The 16019-nt window shown below is 36.7% G+C and overlaps 1 protein-coding gene across 3 annotated transcripts in view; it reads right to left on the reverse strand.

Moving 5' to 3' along the window:
• Positions 1 to 16019, reverse strand: part of FBXW7 (F-box and WD repeat domain containing 7) — a 161769-nt gene that overhangs the window by 73061 nt on the left and 72689 nt on the right. Inside the window, exon 1 of one of the 3 annotated variants that reach the window (XM_042871787.1) lies at positions 3007 to 3335. The exons of the other annotated variants lie outside the window; for them this stretch is intronic. Coding sequence (XP_042727721.1) covers positions 3007 to 3153 — 147 coding nt within the window. The 5' untranslated portion in view covers positions 3154 to 3335. Of the gene's footprint in view, positions 1 to 3006; positions 3336 to 16019 lie in introns of those variants that run through there. 3 annotated transcript variants of the gene reach the window in all.

Genomic DNA, 16019 nt, shown 5'->3' on the forward strand with positions numbered 1-16019 from the left:
TATAAATACAATTAAACATTCAATTAAATGAAAGCATTTATCATGACACACAAAATACAGCACTTGGTTTCTGAACATACGTGACATGCACGACTGTCACATAAGTATGTTCAGCGATCAGCTGCACTTAAAGCTAAATGATATATGATAGCTGAAGGGTATACTGGTTGAAAGACTTCATTGCCCCTTCACAGCACACAGCAAAATCCGCTTCGGTGCCTGCAAAAGACATAAAAGCAGCTAAAGAGGACCAGAGCTGTGTTTATGCTTGACAATCCAGCATCGCTGCTTTCAGCAGCAATTTAGGAGGAATGCACACATTCACCACACAAGCACTGAAGTTCTGTACCAAGTTATTTTCCAGTGCTACAAAAGAATGCTAAGTAATACTATTTTTAACTGGATTCAGTTAAGTGGTAGTGCAGATAAATGTTTTAACTACATGAGCAAACCAACAAATTGCATACAGGCAAACTGTTGAGTCCTGTGACCATTTTTAGTGAACATCTTGATAGAAGCAGAGGATGCAGAAGCTACGAACTGTCAGCTTCCATAATGGAAGAAGTTTTACTTCTGAGGATCACAGTACACATTTTAAAGATGTTTTGCTCGGTTTAACATACAGCAAAGGAGTGGAAGAAATGAGTTCAAATCAGGAGAAGGTTATTACTTTTAAGTCCTGCCAATGACCGAGTGGCCCGATCACACACTTGCCTGACCAAAGACAGCAGCGGTATTACATACTGCAAACTCAGTAACTTGGAAGCAACTGTAGCTCATGCTCCTAAGTTGATAGATTAGGGCTGAACATTCAATGTTAAACAATTTAATGAGTCTCTTCTTGAATAAACAGAATGTTAAAAAAAATTTTGTACACCAGCAAAGACCACGTCAGAACTATCGGAACTCCTATTTTAATGGAAAATATCTTTTAGTTCTTGTTATGTTTAATTCAACAGTAAATGAACAGAAGTACTGATCTTCTCATCCGCTGATACTCAAAATTTGCAATATGCTTTGATATGTAGAAATGAAAAAGCAGACCTTTTACACAACCAATTCACACTAGCATGGAAGGAACCCAATATGGTAATGGCTGTGAGTTATATGCAGGCTTTGAGTAGGTTGCAAGGCATGAGAACAAAGGCGGAGCCTTGCAGCTTTTCCACAGCCACCACCCAACCAAGAACCAGTCATTTCAGAAGACTAGCAAAACTTAAATAGCAGGTAAAAAAAAAAAGTACTACAGCATTTATTCATTTCCAGCTTACTCCTAATAAGAAAAATAGATGCTCAACAGTTGCTGAAATCTCTCATAATCCTAAAGCCTGCAAGTCATTCAACTGAGCGCTCAAACGTGATTTAGGACAGGACAGAGAGACTGCCGACATTTTGGAACAATGGAGTTTCTTCAGAGAACTGCTTTTTAAATGGTATTTTCACTACAAAAAAATACACACAAAACATTAGCATTATCGTGCTGACATCGTAACATTTTAACATTGTCATTGCTTCCTTAAATCAGAGTCACACAGTGCATCCACTGAACTTAAAAACCTTTTATCCCATATTCCATACTGAGCTTTGACAAGGACAGTGGAGCAAAAAGTAACCAAACACGTTCCAAATGATTTCTTTCAAGCAAACAATATTCAAAGCATGTCAAAAATTCAACCAATCTGTTAAGAAAGGGTTAACTTCATCACTTCCAACCTCCCTATTCACTATTCAGTGTAGTACTGCATTTCCCAAAAAGACTTCTTTCCCAAAATGCACAATATAGCCTTACAATAGTGGTGTGTGGACATGTTCTAATATTTGCACTGCTGCAGATTGATATCATGCTGGAGCCTTCACTATATACCATATACCTTTTACATACAAGAAATAGACATTCAAAGTAACACTGTAAGAAGAACTCAAGTTTTCAAAGGCAATCTGGTCAAATTCAGGTTTCATCTATCATTTCACTACATGAGTTCACTAAAAGGAGGATTCTGATATTAAGGGAAGTCAGAACATTTGCAAAAGCTAAGTCAGATTTTAGAACTTGGCCATTAATACCATTAGTAAATGGTATTAAAACTTATTCAGTAGCAATAGAAAATTTGGTAGCATAGTATAAATTCTTTATGAGAAGTAAATTTATTTGTAACCCTATTCAAATTAGTTTCTAAGAGTCATGAAGACCAAAAATTTACGACTTGAAACAAGTATTAACTTTGTATGTAAACTTTGCAACATAATCATAGAATCATAGAAATAGTCACGTCAAAATAACGATCTAAGTTGATTTGAAAACACTTACTGAAAATATTCTATTAGACACTAAAAGTTACAGAATACATTATTGGGGGGGGGGGGGAAACAGTCTTAAGAGCTGCTTTATTCATATAGCTTCTGAACTTGCAGCACAAGACCCGTGATAGTTTGTCAGGCTGGGATTGTCTATATATAAACTATATCGCAACCTCCACATAGTAACATGCTATTTTTATTTTCTGTAACAGCAAAAATGTTATCTCTGCTACTGAGTTACAAGAGTATTAAAACCATAGTTTAAGAATTATTACTAAAAATGTTTAAATATTAAATAAGTTTAAGGTCTCTGAATTCTCTATTTTAGTATCCAACTGTACCAGGACAATTTAGAACAACATTAGATGGATTTTAGTTCTAATCTACCTACAGCACCTAAAAAAGCACATAAAAGCAAAGCACACATTTTTAAATACACCTATTTTGTATGTATTTTTTCACCTAGGTGATATACATCCATATGATAATCTCTGTACGTCCCTCTAAATTTCTAAGACAATCTATCTGCATTTTAACTGAAGCAAAGCAGAAGAATTACTGAAATAAGTGACAAAAGGGCTCTTCTATGATAGACTAAGACGAGGAAATGTGCAGATCAGTACTTTCATGGAATGAACACACCATGACAAAGCTCTGAACCACAAGCAAAGTGATCAAAAGTCAAGTTTTAAAGAATTCTGCACTTACCCGTCTACGGCAGAAAGGCAAGCCCTGGGCAATGATGCTGATGCTAAATATCTTCATCACAGTTTGGTGTGGTAGGGGTTCTTTGGCACTTTTAAGATCAACAGGAACCAAGCCATGATTTATGGCAGCTTTCCCAGGTTTGGACATTTTACTGCTCTTACTTTAAGTCTATTAGTAACACACAAACATAGCTTAAAATAAAAAAAAAAACCTGTGCTTCTAAAGTTGCATGATTTCTTTTAACAGTATATGCTTCAAAGGGGCGATTCAGCGCCGCACAGCCTGCTGCCTTTGTCTCTCAACCTTGTCCTGCCAAGTGTCCTGACCCGTCTGCCACTCAGTGAAGTGCAAGCTATCCTAGTATAGACAGGAATTATACTGCGAAGGGGCAGGCAGACTGCTCCTGCCAGTCACACAGCTGGGGGACCTCCCCTGCCATACCAGGGGAACAGTCCTCTGAAAAGGGATCTGCAAATTAGAAATGAAGGAGAAAACCCTAACTGCCAGGAGTTTTAATTGCCACAGACATTTACACTTGCACTTTTAAGGAAGAATTACTTTGAACTGATTTACTTTGTGAGTTGGCGCTGTCCTTTCAAGAGTAAGAATCCAAGGAGACTCCAACCTTGTAGCAGCATCACTGCAAGATCACCTCCATCACTCTCCCAGTGGACTTCATCTGGAGGCTTTCAATAAGAATTCTGACGGACAGTGACTAACAAAGTCACCCAGACTTTCCTGTTTCTCACTTGCTGTCTCCACAATCACAATGTTTTGCTAAGTCTCAATGATTAAAAATGAAACAGAAAATACAGGAAGAAATGGGACATACCCAAAGTAAACATACTGGCTTGAAAATTGCTCTTTTTAATCTTAAGGAAGACCATTTTCTTCCTACTCCTCACCACTGATGCACAGATAACCCCTACCTGCATTGCACTCCTCCCTGCTGCTGTGGGGCAGCAGCATCCCAGGGCCTCGGTTTTAGGGACAAGGTGGCATTGAGGTGTTCTTCCCTTCGGTGGCTGGTCAGGATGCAGGGCGGCTGAGGCCCATCATCACAGTGCTATGAAGGAGAAGGGAAGGGTTCTTTTCTCTGTGGGGAGAAAAAATCCATGGCCCCCTTCTTCTAAGAAAGCAGACCCCTATAGGAGACAGACTGCTCTTAGAACAATCCCAGCTTAGTGCGATTTACTGCACTAAGTTCTTACTCCACCAAAGCAAGCTAGAACAGTCATGCCTTATTACTTGTACTATCTGCAATTAGTTGTTTTGGGGAGGTTTTCTTTTTTTTCTTTTTTTTTTTTTTTTTTTTTTTTAAATCAAATTAGCTTTTCTACAATGCTGCTGTGTTCCCACTACCTCTTCAACCTCTATACTTCAACAAGGTTCTTAAAAATGTATTCAAATTTTGAAAACCTTTTTAAGCAAAACAAAGTAGATAGAGACAAAAGCCTGTGAAAATGTCTTACGAAATTACTGATAAAAGATGTAAAAAGCCATCAAAGCCCTTGTATGAACTGAGTCAGTACAGCCCAAAACACAGTGAATAAATGACCATTAAGAAATCTTACATGTCCCTTTATGCACAACCTGGCAAAGATAATTAACGGTATAATTATGGAGGGGCAAAGGGGGGGAGTGTAGTAATGCTTTACTGCTTGAAGCACAACACTGTAACTTAACAAAAGACAGCATTAAAATATGCCTGTTATTAGCATCCCCACTTAGCCCTTTGTTTCCCCCTCAAAAAGCCAACCTGTCATTATGTTTCACTTGCATATAAAGGGCCTTCTCTAACTACACATTTGCTTGTTGAAAGCTTTTTTTTTTAAACAAAAAAAAAAAAACACCTACAAAAGTCCAAAAATGTTTCTTTCATTATATATACACATTACAGAAAGCATTTACTTGAGAAAATGTCTCTCACACAAATAACTTTTCTTTCTTCACAGACACTGCATATGGAAATGCTGTGATAGAATGGTAGACAGCACAGTATTTTCATGCACGTGTTTTTCTTCTCTACTGTTCCTTTCATACGCCATTTTATAGCAAGATTTAGATGTATATTCTCTTCTGAAGGACCCCTATGGTCTCTTATTTATTTTCCACCCTATAAGTGACAAAAAGCTGTTTATCATTAGGCTATGCTTAACAGCAATATAATCAGATCATACTTTATAGCATCATTCTGAAGGACTTTATTTTATACAACAAATATTATGCTTTCACTTGGCTAGAAGACTTTAGAAAGATGTCTTAGGATCTCTGTTGAACTCAGACAAGCAAGCCTCAGATACTGCATGCAGAAATACACATGCGTGTATATGTTATCAGAAAATGCCGAAAAGCTTAAGAGAATGCCTTATTGAACTGTTGCTGAAAGTAAGATCCAGTGGTGTTGCAGACTGTTCTATTTTACTACCAGCCATTCTTGCTTGATATCGGAGCTTCCTAGTTTACAGACTCACTCCCCTCCTTTCCCATCAGCTCCAATCTGACATGGAGAACAGGAACAGGACTTGGTCTGCCTGCAGCTTTGCACATAGCTGGGAGCAGACAAGAATAAAACAAGGCATTCTCCCAGCACCACTTGCAGCACGTCTTCAGTCACAGATAATTCTCATACATCTTCAGATACAACTCTGATTATCAGCCCTTTTTCTTGCCTATGGTTTGAGGTAAGTGTCACCAGTATGTCAGTTTTCCCTCAGTAATGTCCAAATGTTTTTAACTGGCTATTCTAGAGTAAATCCACAGAGACATTTCTTGCTTATTAAAAAAAGAATCCCATTCCAGTTCAGCATTGCCCACTTAAGTGGATAATGCCGAAGTGGAATAAGGCTTTGTCACAACACGTTACTACACTACATTTCACACTTTACCATATCAATATGGAAAAGCTTCATTTTTTGTCTCCAATTGTTTCTCTCTCATTTTTGTCATAGTCTCCCCTGCCAAATGCTTACACTATCAGACCAGATTTTCCTGGTCCATTCTTGCCTTCACATACCATTGCTTCTTTTAAGTCTTACAAGCATAACACATTACTGACTGTAGGTACTGTCTTGCAGTCATGTTCAAAGGCCCCAAGCTATGCTGGATGGCTACAAACATTTCATCAGTTAAAGTCCTCAGCCTGAAAATACACCAGTCTAATTTAAGCAGCAAGAGAGTGTAACAGGAAGACAAAACTGGAGAGTGTTGCCTATCTTAGATGTGTCAGGAATACACTGCATATACTAGATAGCTTTGCTTTTTGTGGTTATTACACATATACTTCAAACTTCAGCTTTAACCAAGTCATTTAAAAGAACAATTCTATTGCTTTTATCTTTAGAAGTGTGCATTTTTTGTACAATATAGAGTAAGAACATGGAAATTTGATAAATTTTTATCTACGGAAATTCAAGCTTCACTGCTTTGCAAAGTTTTGCTAACATCTTGTTTCTAAGTAATATAAGGTCGATTTCCAATGATGTTCTTTTTAAGTGCCTGCCTGTCATTTTCATTAGAAAATACTGCTATAAATTAGATCATTTAGATGCAGGAATGTGCCTGATAATTTGGGTTTGGAAATATTAGTTTAAGATTGTCACAAACTATTAATTGTAAGCTTACGAATGCATAATACTATTTTTGTTTTTGTGAGTCCAGTGAAGAGACATCACTGTAAAATGAAGCACTCATAAGTTCTGTTATCTTCCAAAGCAATTAAAGATAAGCCTTTGGAAGAGCTTTTTAGGAACCTTTAACCAGAAATCTAATGTTATAAAATTTACTTGCTTATTCATTAAGGTTAAAGGCACAGCTCTAAGAATTTATCACAACAATGAAAGTCAGCTTACTTACAACCTTTATAGAATCTTCTTTTAGAGCTCACAATATTTTAATATTAATATAAATGTTACTAGAAGATGAAACAAACACTTAGGACGTTTTAATATGGTGATGTAACAATACAGGCCTAAATGAACTATTTTTAAGTACACAAAGGCTGAAATGCAGAGAGCAGAATGCCACACACTTTTTCAGCAGTTCTTAATGTTGGTGAGCAGCTGCCCTCAAATGGATAAAGTAGAGCACTGCAATGTTTCAAAAGTTACTAACAGGTATTGAGACAGAACATCATGATTTACCCTTTGAAACTATTTGATAATGTACTTCTTAAATAATATTTTCAGAAAGCTTTGCACAGTTGTAGCATAGAGAATGCACCAGGACTGACATTATACACAAGTCTTACTGTCTCCCCAGTGCTCACCCATGCACCGAACCGTTTTGTGACCAAAGCAAAACAGTCTATGCTACACTGGTAACTATTCTTAAACAGTGACTGTGGTCTCAAGCTTATTTATGTGAAGGACTTCAGTAGCAGTACATGAATAGCTCCCAGATGATATATTACATATGAGCCTGCTTTGTACAGGCGAATGAATAAGCTGCATAGAAACAAGGCACTAACTACCAAACTAACTGCAACTATATTAGTAGCACTACATCTAAAACCAAATGTTGCTCGAGAGTCTACTGTATTCCCAATTTACTCAGTACAAAAATCTGGGTGTGTAGGAAAACAATGACCCAGATGCCTGAAGGCAGAACACAGGGAATTGGTGGAGGGATCACTTAGACCTATTTATAGTACAGAAAGACAACAAAATTCATGATGGCTCTCTATAGTTTGTGGAAAACAATAAAAAGCATAGACCTGTTGTAACGTGCAATGGAACTGTATAAGCTGAGATTCATGACAAATTGTCACAGCAGTTTAAACAGTGTTTGAACTGCGTTAAAACTTCTCCAAGGCATACTAATATGAAAGTATTAGTGCACCTACACGGAAGAGAGGCTTTCTGGACAGCATAACTGTAAGAAAGTTGTCTCAAGCTTATGGCTCACTATGAGTTTTGTCACAAAAATGCCTCCAGTGGTATAAAATATGGAGCAAGTGTCATCTGAACTTGTCCATTTGGTAAGAGCAAAACACACCTCCACAAAGATTCACCCATACATAACCAGCTGAGGGTTACCCTGCAGACTTTTCCTCAGCAGATGTATTCATGAATGTCTCTTCCTTTTTTTTGCTACATTCTAGTTTTCCTGAAGACTTGTATCATCTTAATTTTTCCTCTTTATTAGATTTGGTGAAAATCAGTCAAGAAAGTCATAAGATCAGGTAAGTAAGACACAGACAACAGCTATCTCTACAGTCACAAATATCTCTCCTGCAAAAAGCTTTGCTTTCTTGTCAAAGCTCAATAACGCAAAGAATCCAGATTTGCTTAAACTGGACTTATTCAGATAACACTTCTTGATTTTAATTCTGGCTTCAGAACCATACTTAGACTCACCCATCAATCATTACTGTGATGAATGAGGTTAGTATCTAATAAAAAATCTAGTTAAAAATCTTTACCATGAAAGACAAGATGGAGATGCATCTTTCAAACCTGACGGTAGTTTCTAGTACAAGTTACACGACACTGAAAAAAGTTTCAATAACTACAGATGAGGATGAAGGTAAAGCCACTGGCTTCAATCCCCACAAGACAGCAGTACTTAAACTACTAGTATGCACCAAGAGAGAAGCAGAACACCAGGTATGTCAGCAAAGGCAAATTCATCAGACAAACAGTCTACTAGACATTTGTTATGACTCAAATCTCAGATCTGTTTACAGATCCTGGTAACTAAGTGTGAGCATTTATACAGACATAAATTTGACCTACTGTATTTGACTGCTCATGCATGGCATCTACCAATAGTACACACGCCTGCTGGGAAAGCCACAGAGTAGATCAGAACATCTAACCATTAGGTAAGGTTTATTAATTTTGGATCATAATTGTGAGTCTGAAGGATTGCCAGATTAAAAAAAAAAAATCACAATATCTCCAGACCTGTTTGATCCCACAGCTGAAATGAGACAAGCAGGTTATCTGGAGTAATATTAGCAGCTTCCCTGCTTGAGGCTGGAGCAGGAGTGATCACCAAGTTCCTTAGTATCTCACCAATCCCTTGCAGTATTTTATTTTATATATTTTCTTATGCCCAGTTCAAATGCAGATTCATCATTCTCTACCAGCAAGTACATGCCCTCTGCCCTTCAAAACAGAGACTCAAATTTGCTGTGAGCAGTAAATTAACAATTTGCCACAGATCGGCTGAAAAAAGATTGTCCATGCATGAGTGCAAGCCCTTATTGAAGTGATATAAATGTACTAGCAGTGAGCAAAAACTTGGAATTCAAGTGAATAAGGTACTACTTCAATTCTGCATTTGCTGCCGAGAAAATCATGACCGTGGTTTATCTGATGCACAAACACAATGCATCAAGCTCAAGAAACTCAAGAATACCTCTGAGCCTTGCAGGCAGCAACAGCAAAAACAGGCAAAAACAGAACACAAGCAAACTGACATTTTCAAACTTTTAAAGTTGAAGAAATAAAACACAGGAACAATAAAATTGTTCTACATTCCAGCAGAATATCATACAAATCTCCAGCCCCATATAATTGCTCTACTGCAGCCCTTAGCTTTCTGGTTTGGTATTTTTCTACATTTCATGGGTGTTTTTGTATGTGTGTTTTGTTGTGGTTTGTTTTTGGTTAGGTTTTTTTTTTTTTTTTTTTTTCCAACTCCTATTCTCAGCTGATTCTAGCCCAACACTGTCCAATAATTTCCTTTTTGTTAAACATCACAATACCTATTGCCCTCCTTTGCTTTTTACACCCAATCAAAGCGTAAGACAAAGCCATTATCCCCTCTACTTTGTCAGGCTGAACCAGGACTTTGTGCACTGGCATTTAGCATACAAAGCTGAAATATCCCTAAGTAAGGAGAAATCTGTGTAAGACGGAATACGGGAATTAGTTCAACTAATATAAAAAAAACTGTTTTGGAAACTACTACAGGAAAAAAAAAAAAAGCAATGAATTTAAGTTTCCAAATATCTTTTAAATTTGAAATGATTGATGATATCAACATCCCCGTTTCAGCTGTAGGTTTAACATAGTAAAAAGATCAGTGAAGGAAGTAATTATACTATCTGTAAATTAGTTTTCTGCACAGTGAACAAGTCAGTAATGTTTAGGCACAGTGTTAATCTAACAATTCTTGTCTCTAATAAGGGATTCTCTCTCCTCCCTTCCTTGCTCTGTCCATTTGATTCCAAATTCTTTCTTAATCTTATCTTTCTTAAACTTCTCTGAAGTGACTCCAAGAAGTAGGATGCCTCAAACCCCTCAGTTTATATTCAAGCTAATTAAATATTCCCTTACCTTAGAAAATGTAAGCAGCTCACAAAGCAGCCACACACATCGTAATACAAACACAAAACAAACACAAGTATTTGGAAACGGAGAATAGTCAAGACCTCCATCTTCAGCCAATACTGAGCTATTAGGTCACCTCTCCCTGTTCTTAGATCCCTTAGCACGGATTAACAATCCTGAGGAGACATCAACAAATAATACCTTTATAGGCATATCAATGAACACAGAATTGAATATCAAAAGGAAGGGAAAGAAGCATGCAGCTACAGGGCTGGCTTCAGTCACTAGTTATTAGTGCAGAAGAGTATTTGACCAGAATACAAGGAGACCATTTGCACAAGTTACCTTTCCATAAGGTCATTAAGTATTGATGAACAAGATATAACTACAGCCTTTCTAGTAAATTGCAGATCAGCATGTCAATATGTCAATACTATCAATACTACTCTATCATTAAAGACATACTTAACCACATACATTTCTAACTAATTCCTACCACATTTAGACATTCTGTAAACATACATTATACCTGCAATCAGAAGCCTGTGTCATTTGGCTTCACTCCACAACCCTTCTAACATAATTTAGTGTACTACAGAGTCTTGTTGTCATTGTCACCGTCTTTTATTTTGAACCCTCTTTAAAGCAACATGTCTTCCTCTCTTCACTAAACATTTCAGAAAATATTTCAGGTATGCAGCAGAGATCTAGCTTCACCATCTTGAATTTTACAAACATTCCAGAGATGTCTGCCCTATCCTCATTGGCTATAATATGATTTGTTAGTTAAGTACATTTAAGTCTAGTCAGAGTTGTACCAGCTGTTAAGAAGAACTGCTGCAGCTGCTATCCAGGAATTGATTTGCTGACCATTTATTTATGCTTTTGTTGCACCTTTAAATAGAGCTGAGACAAGAATTAAAACTCCAGCAACAGGTAGAGAAGTCATGCAATATTTAACTGGATTAAAATGCAAGTAAAATTCCCAACTGAGAACAAGTTGGGGAAAGGGGAAGCAGGTATTTTTATTAGTAAGGAGACTGCTTTCACAAAAGGAAAGCTAGGAAACTGAAAAATTAACTTCACACATCATAATTCAATGCTTTTTAAAATTTCATAATTACACCACCTTTCCACATAAAGTGTGAGACTAAGAAATTACCTACTCATGTATACTACACACATACATATACACAAATCTAGTATGTAAACATTCAAAATTATGAGAATCGATTTCTTAACAGCAAGTAGAAAGCACTGGTAAAAATTCATTTGGAACTTAAAACATTCTCCCTTTCCATAAATCAAACAGGAGAAAGAACATACCCCTAAACATGAGAAGGCTGTTAAAAATATTTCTGCCACTTACTACAATACGAATATTTTTTTGTTTCTGTAGTAAACACTTCAGATACTGTTTACTTAGCAGTATAAAATATCCCTCCTGTGCAGAGACTGGCCGCTCTCTATACGGCTATCATAGAGATTCAGCCATTGCAGCTAAGCAAAATAAAAATATGCCAAAATAGAAGAGACAACAGTGCAAAGTGCTATACTGCGCATATGTGAAACACTACAGATATCAGGGTCTATATTTTGATACAAGATTATGTTTTTCTCACTAGAACTGTAAAATACAGAGAAGTCTAACAAATGCAACAACCAATTGTTATACTGGCATCCATTTGAGAGCTACATATTAAGCTATATAATCCTTTTCAGCTGGTTAACAGCATACTGCAAAGGGGTGGGAGGCTATTTATAAAGCTCAAAATATGTGAAGTAAAGAATGTCTAGATTATAGAAAAGAACAGGTACTCAGTGGAAGATGTTGACTTAGCTTAGGATGCCACCTTGACCTTTTACTTGCTTTGGTTGTTGATATACTTTTTTTTTTTAAATTACTTTTTCTTTTTTTTTAACCTGTGTCTATACTTTTAATTAGCAGGCACTGGCTTTTCCTGCCTTCTTCAAACATTCATTATTTTAAACGCTTACAAGAATTTAATTAAAACTTTTTTTTTAAATGAATACTGAAAGTAAAACCAAAATTTAATCGACTCTTTTGCTTGATGCTTGTAACCAAGCTGTCAGCCAAGAAAAGTAATGCAGTGCAGCAACACCAAAACATTTGTACTGGCACAGCATAGGATGAGTTTCAACAGTCTCTTAGAATTTTTTTTTGTTCCCTCCGACACACATATGCTATACTTGCCATAGAACATGCAATATGAGGTGTTTACACCAAAGACAAAAATCGTGCAAACAGGCAACAGTCTCAGGTTCACAACTGAAATACCCTTGCATTGGATCAAGCCCAAAGTAAAGACAAGCAACAATACTTCACCTGGCAAGAAGAAGGGATTCGTAATGAAGTATGCTGTCTGATTTCTCTCATTTAGCTGTCACCTCCAGTTTGCTGCCATTTTTAGTTACTCATTTAATTATGTGATTTATTTCCTGTGTTTTAGAAAATCTGACCAAGGGATCATAAGTTCTACATCACCCTTGTAAAAACTGTATGCATTTTTTTTGTTGCCTATTACTTTTTTTCTTTTAGTACTCAATATATTTGGGACAATAATAAATCACAGCAGTTGCCATCCATCAGGGACACTCCATAATTTAAGCAAGAAGAATTGAGGTGTCCTGCCCACTACCAAACACAGATAAGCAGCAGTTGTAAAACACAATAAGAATGTGCTTTGCACTTACAGGAAACATTACTCCAACTTTTAAGTAAAGTCATAATGACTTTTGTTGACGAACAAGATGGAATTTATCCCTGCTGGCAATCTGTGGTGGCTGTAGGTACATTTTCCACTTCAGAGGTACCAGGGATTTAACAAATTTATTAAAATTTAATAAGCATCACCAGAGTCATATTTCATGACACAGCTGAAAAACATAGACACTGTCTCTCAAGACTGAATTGTACTGAATATTAGTAAAATTCACTATTTGCTCCTTTCATACTGTTCAAAACACTGTAAGATAGTGAAGTTAGTTGAAAACATTAGACTTTGGTTAGAACAAGTAGAGAAGGAGAAATATTCTCTACAGAGAAATAGTTGGTTTGGACCAGTTTGCCTTCGAACACAAATCTCAACACTTCCTTGCTGTGTTCTTTTCCAAACCTCTGCCCCTTTACAATCTTTTTGTTACTAACATGAAAAAAAAAAAAAAAAAAAACAAAAAAAAAAAAAAACACCTTAGCCAGAAAACAGGGAATAAAGTACTAAAGAGATGACTGAAAGCAGTGCTTTCCACTAGGATTTTTTGCTATTCATCTATGCACAGGATATAAAAAGTCAATACCAATTAACCATATGTAATATTACACCATAAGTTGCACTAAATAGTTAATGCACAGTTTCAAATGGGTTTAAAAAATAAAACATAAAACACACCTTGCAGTCATTTGGTGACGATCTGAACTTGCTTGTCCAGGAGAGAAGGGCAAAACCCTGGCAAAATTTGCAGAAAACCGAAATTTACAGTTTTCATTAGCCATACAAAAAGGTCAAAAAGGGAGAAAATGCTTTCAGCAGAGTTGATAATTTATGGAAACACTTGTTTTCAGTTTTATTGCTGTTTCTTAGAGTATTTTCACCAAAAAAGGAAACGGCAAAATGTCCACACAAGTTAAACAAAGTATTATAGCAGATTAATAAATCAGCACAAAGGTCAAGCTATTCCATTAATTACAATTCAAACATAGCTTCATGCACAGGTTAGAGCCAAAATACTACCAAAGAGAAACAGTTAATGCATCAAAAAAAATCACTCTCTAACAACTGAAATGAAGCTCTTGTAGTTCAAACATTCTTCTGAGACAGCTTGGAAATTAAGGATTTTGTCGGTTGTTGCTTTTTTTGTTTGTAAACATTTTGCCTGTTCTGAAATGATTGAAGTACCACGGAAATTGACAGCATAGAGTTTTTCTTCTTGGACTCAAGAATTTATAAACAACTGCAAATTACTTTATTGCGTACAGTTTGCTGAATACCAACATGTTCAGCAGATAATACAGGCTCCTACAGAAATAAACGATATACGGCTACTCTACAGATTACAGGGACAAATGCATCAAGAAAAAAATGTTAGCCCTGCAGCAGCTGTTAAAATGTAATACTGGTCCTGCAATTGCTTTCTGTCCCTCCGCCTCTCTTCACTTATTTCAGATGTCATAATTTCTCTAAGCGTAAGTCATTAACAAGTACAAGGAAGGCACTCACTCCAACATTTTCAAACAAACCTTAATGCCAATTTGGCTACAGATTTGAAGACGCATCCATTAAAATTGAAGAAAAAACACTTAAAAACAATTAACAAAACTAGAAAATAGCTCACCAGAAGAAGTTGTGTTTTCCTCTCGCTTGGATTCACTGTTGGAACCAAGTTTCATAACCAATAACATCAGCTTTTATGGACAACACTCAAAACATCAGCATCCACTGATAAAAAGTTCAGAAAATACCTCTGTATCACCTGGGACTAGAGGTACTTGGGCTAAGGATCACATCAGGCAACAGCACCTGCCACACAGTCAAGAACAACGTAAGGAACAAATGGGATATTTAAGTGGGGCAAACCTCCCTCTCAAATAATATTGGTATTACAATTTATTTGTTACTCCCCACAGAATAAGCACACTACATATTCTCAAGTATGCTTTCACAACTTCAACTTCATAATGTCACTGCCATACAAATCACGAGCTAAAATACTACTGAATTTCTTAAAATATACCAGGTATACACTAGAAAGCTCATTTTTATTCGGAGCACTATGATCCAGAGCAAAATTTACATGCTTCATTGGTGTTGATTTCTAGTTCTACCAAAAAAAAAAACTGCATGAAGAAAGACACTGCTTCAAGTTAGTTCTTCTAGAGAAATGTGCGTGATTTTTCCTACACAAAGCCATCTAGTAACCTAATAGGACACTCTGAGTCACACTAGCAAGTTTCTTTGAAGTACTTACAGTGTCTGAAACTAGAAGACCATTCAAGTTAATATAACCTCGCAGCTATTCGCTACTTCTGATCAAGTCTAGAAGAGATTGCTTCCCCACAAGGGACTTGGCTGACATTTCCTCTGTTGCAGAGAAGGGCTGGAGGTGTGTCTAACGTACACCTCCAAAAGAAGCACACATGCTCAGAAGGAGCTACCTAATGTGCTTGGCAAGGACCATAAGGAAATGAGGAAGTTGCATGTTCTGAGACGCAGGCCGCACTCTCACTGAACAAAAGCTGCAATACTGCAATTAAGTCAGATATCGGTACAGCCAAATTGGGCACAAGTATTTTTGTTTTCTAATGTGACTAGCTGAGGTAAATCCCTCATTTGGAACTGGAAGACTGACCTCAATTACTGGTGAAGTGTCAGAAAATTGCTTGTGCCTTACTCAGATAGGTCTTCAGACTATTAAATAATCTCTTTAACAGGAAAACACAGAATAAAATCAGCACTCTTTCTACACAAAACAAACATCTTCCTATAATGAAGGCTTAGACAAAAACAAAACAAGCAACAACAAAACCCCCTGCTTATTAAATATTGTCTTGTAGTCCGAACTATGACCCAGTCTGCCCAAGTCAATGTTTTCCGTTAAACTTTTCTTACTCTCCAGGCTCTGAGATTCTCGACTTTTTTGTCCACACAAAATTGCTAACTCCATAAATTATAGTACTGTCCATTAATTCTGCTGTTATGGTTCTAAAAGTCATAA

Source organism: Lagopus leucura, unplaced genomic scaffold (genome assembly GCF_019238085.1).
Source record: "Lagopus leucura isolate 7727_CA_CO unplaced genomic scaffold, USGS_WTPT01 Super-Scaffold_100004, whole genome shotgun sequence".
Lineage (NCBI taxonomy): Eukaryota > Metazoa > Chordata > Aves > Galliformes > Phasianidae > Lagopus > Lagopus leucura.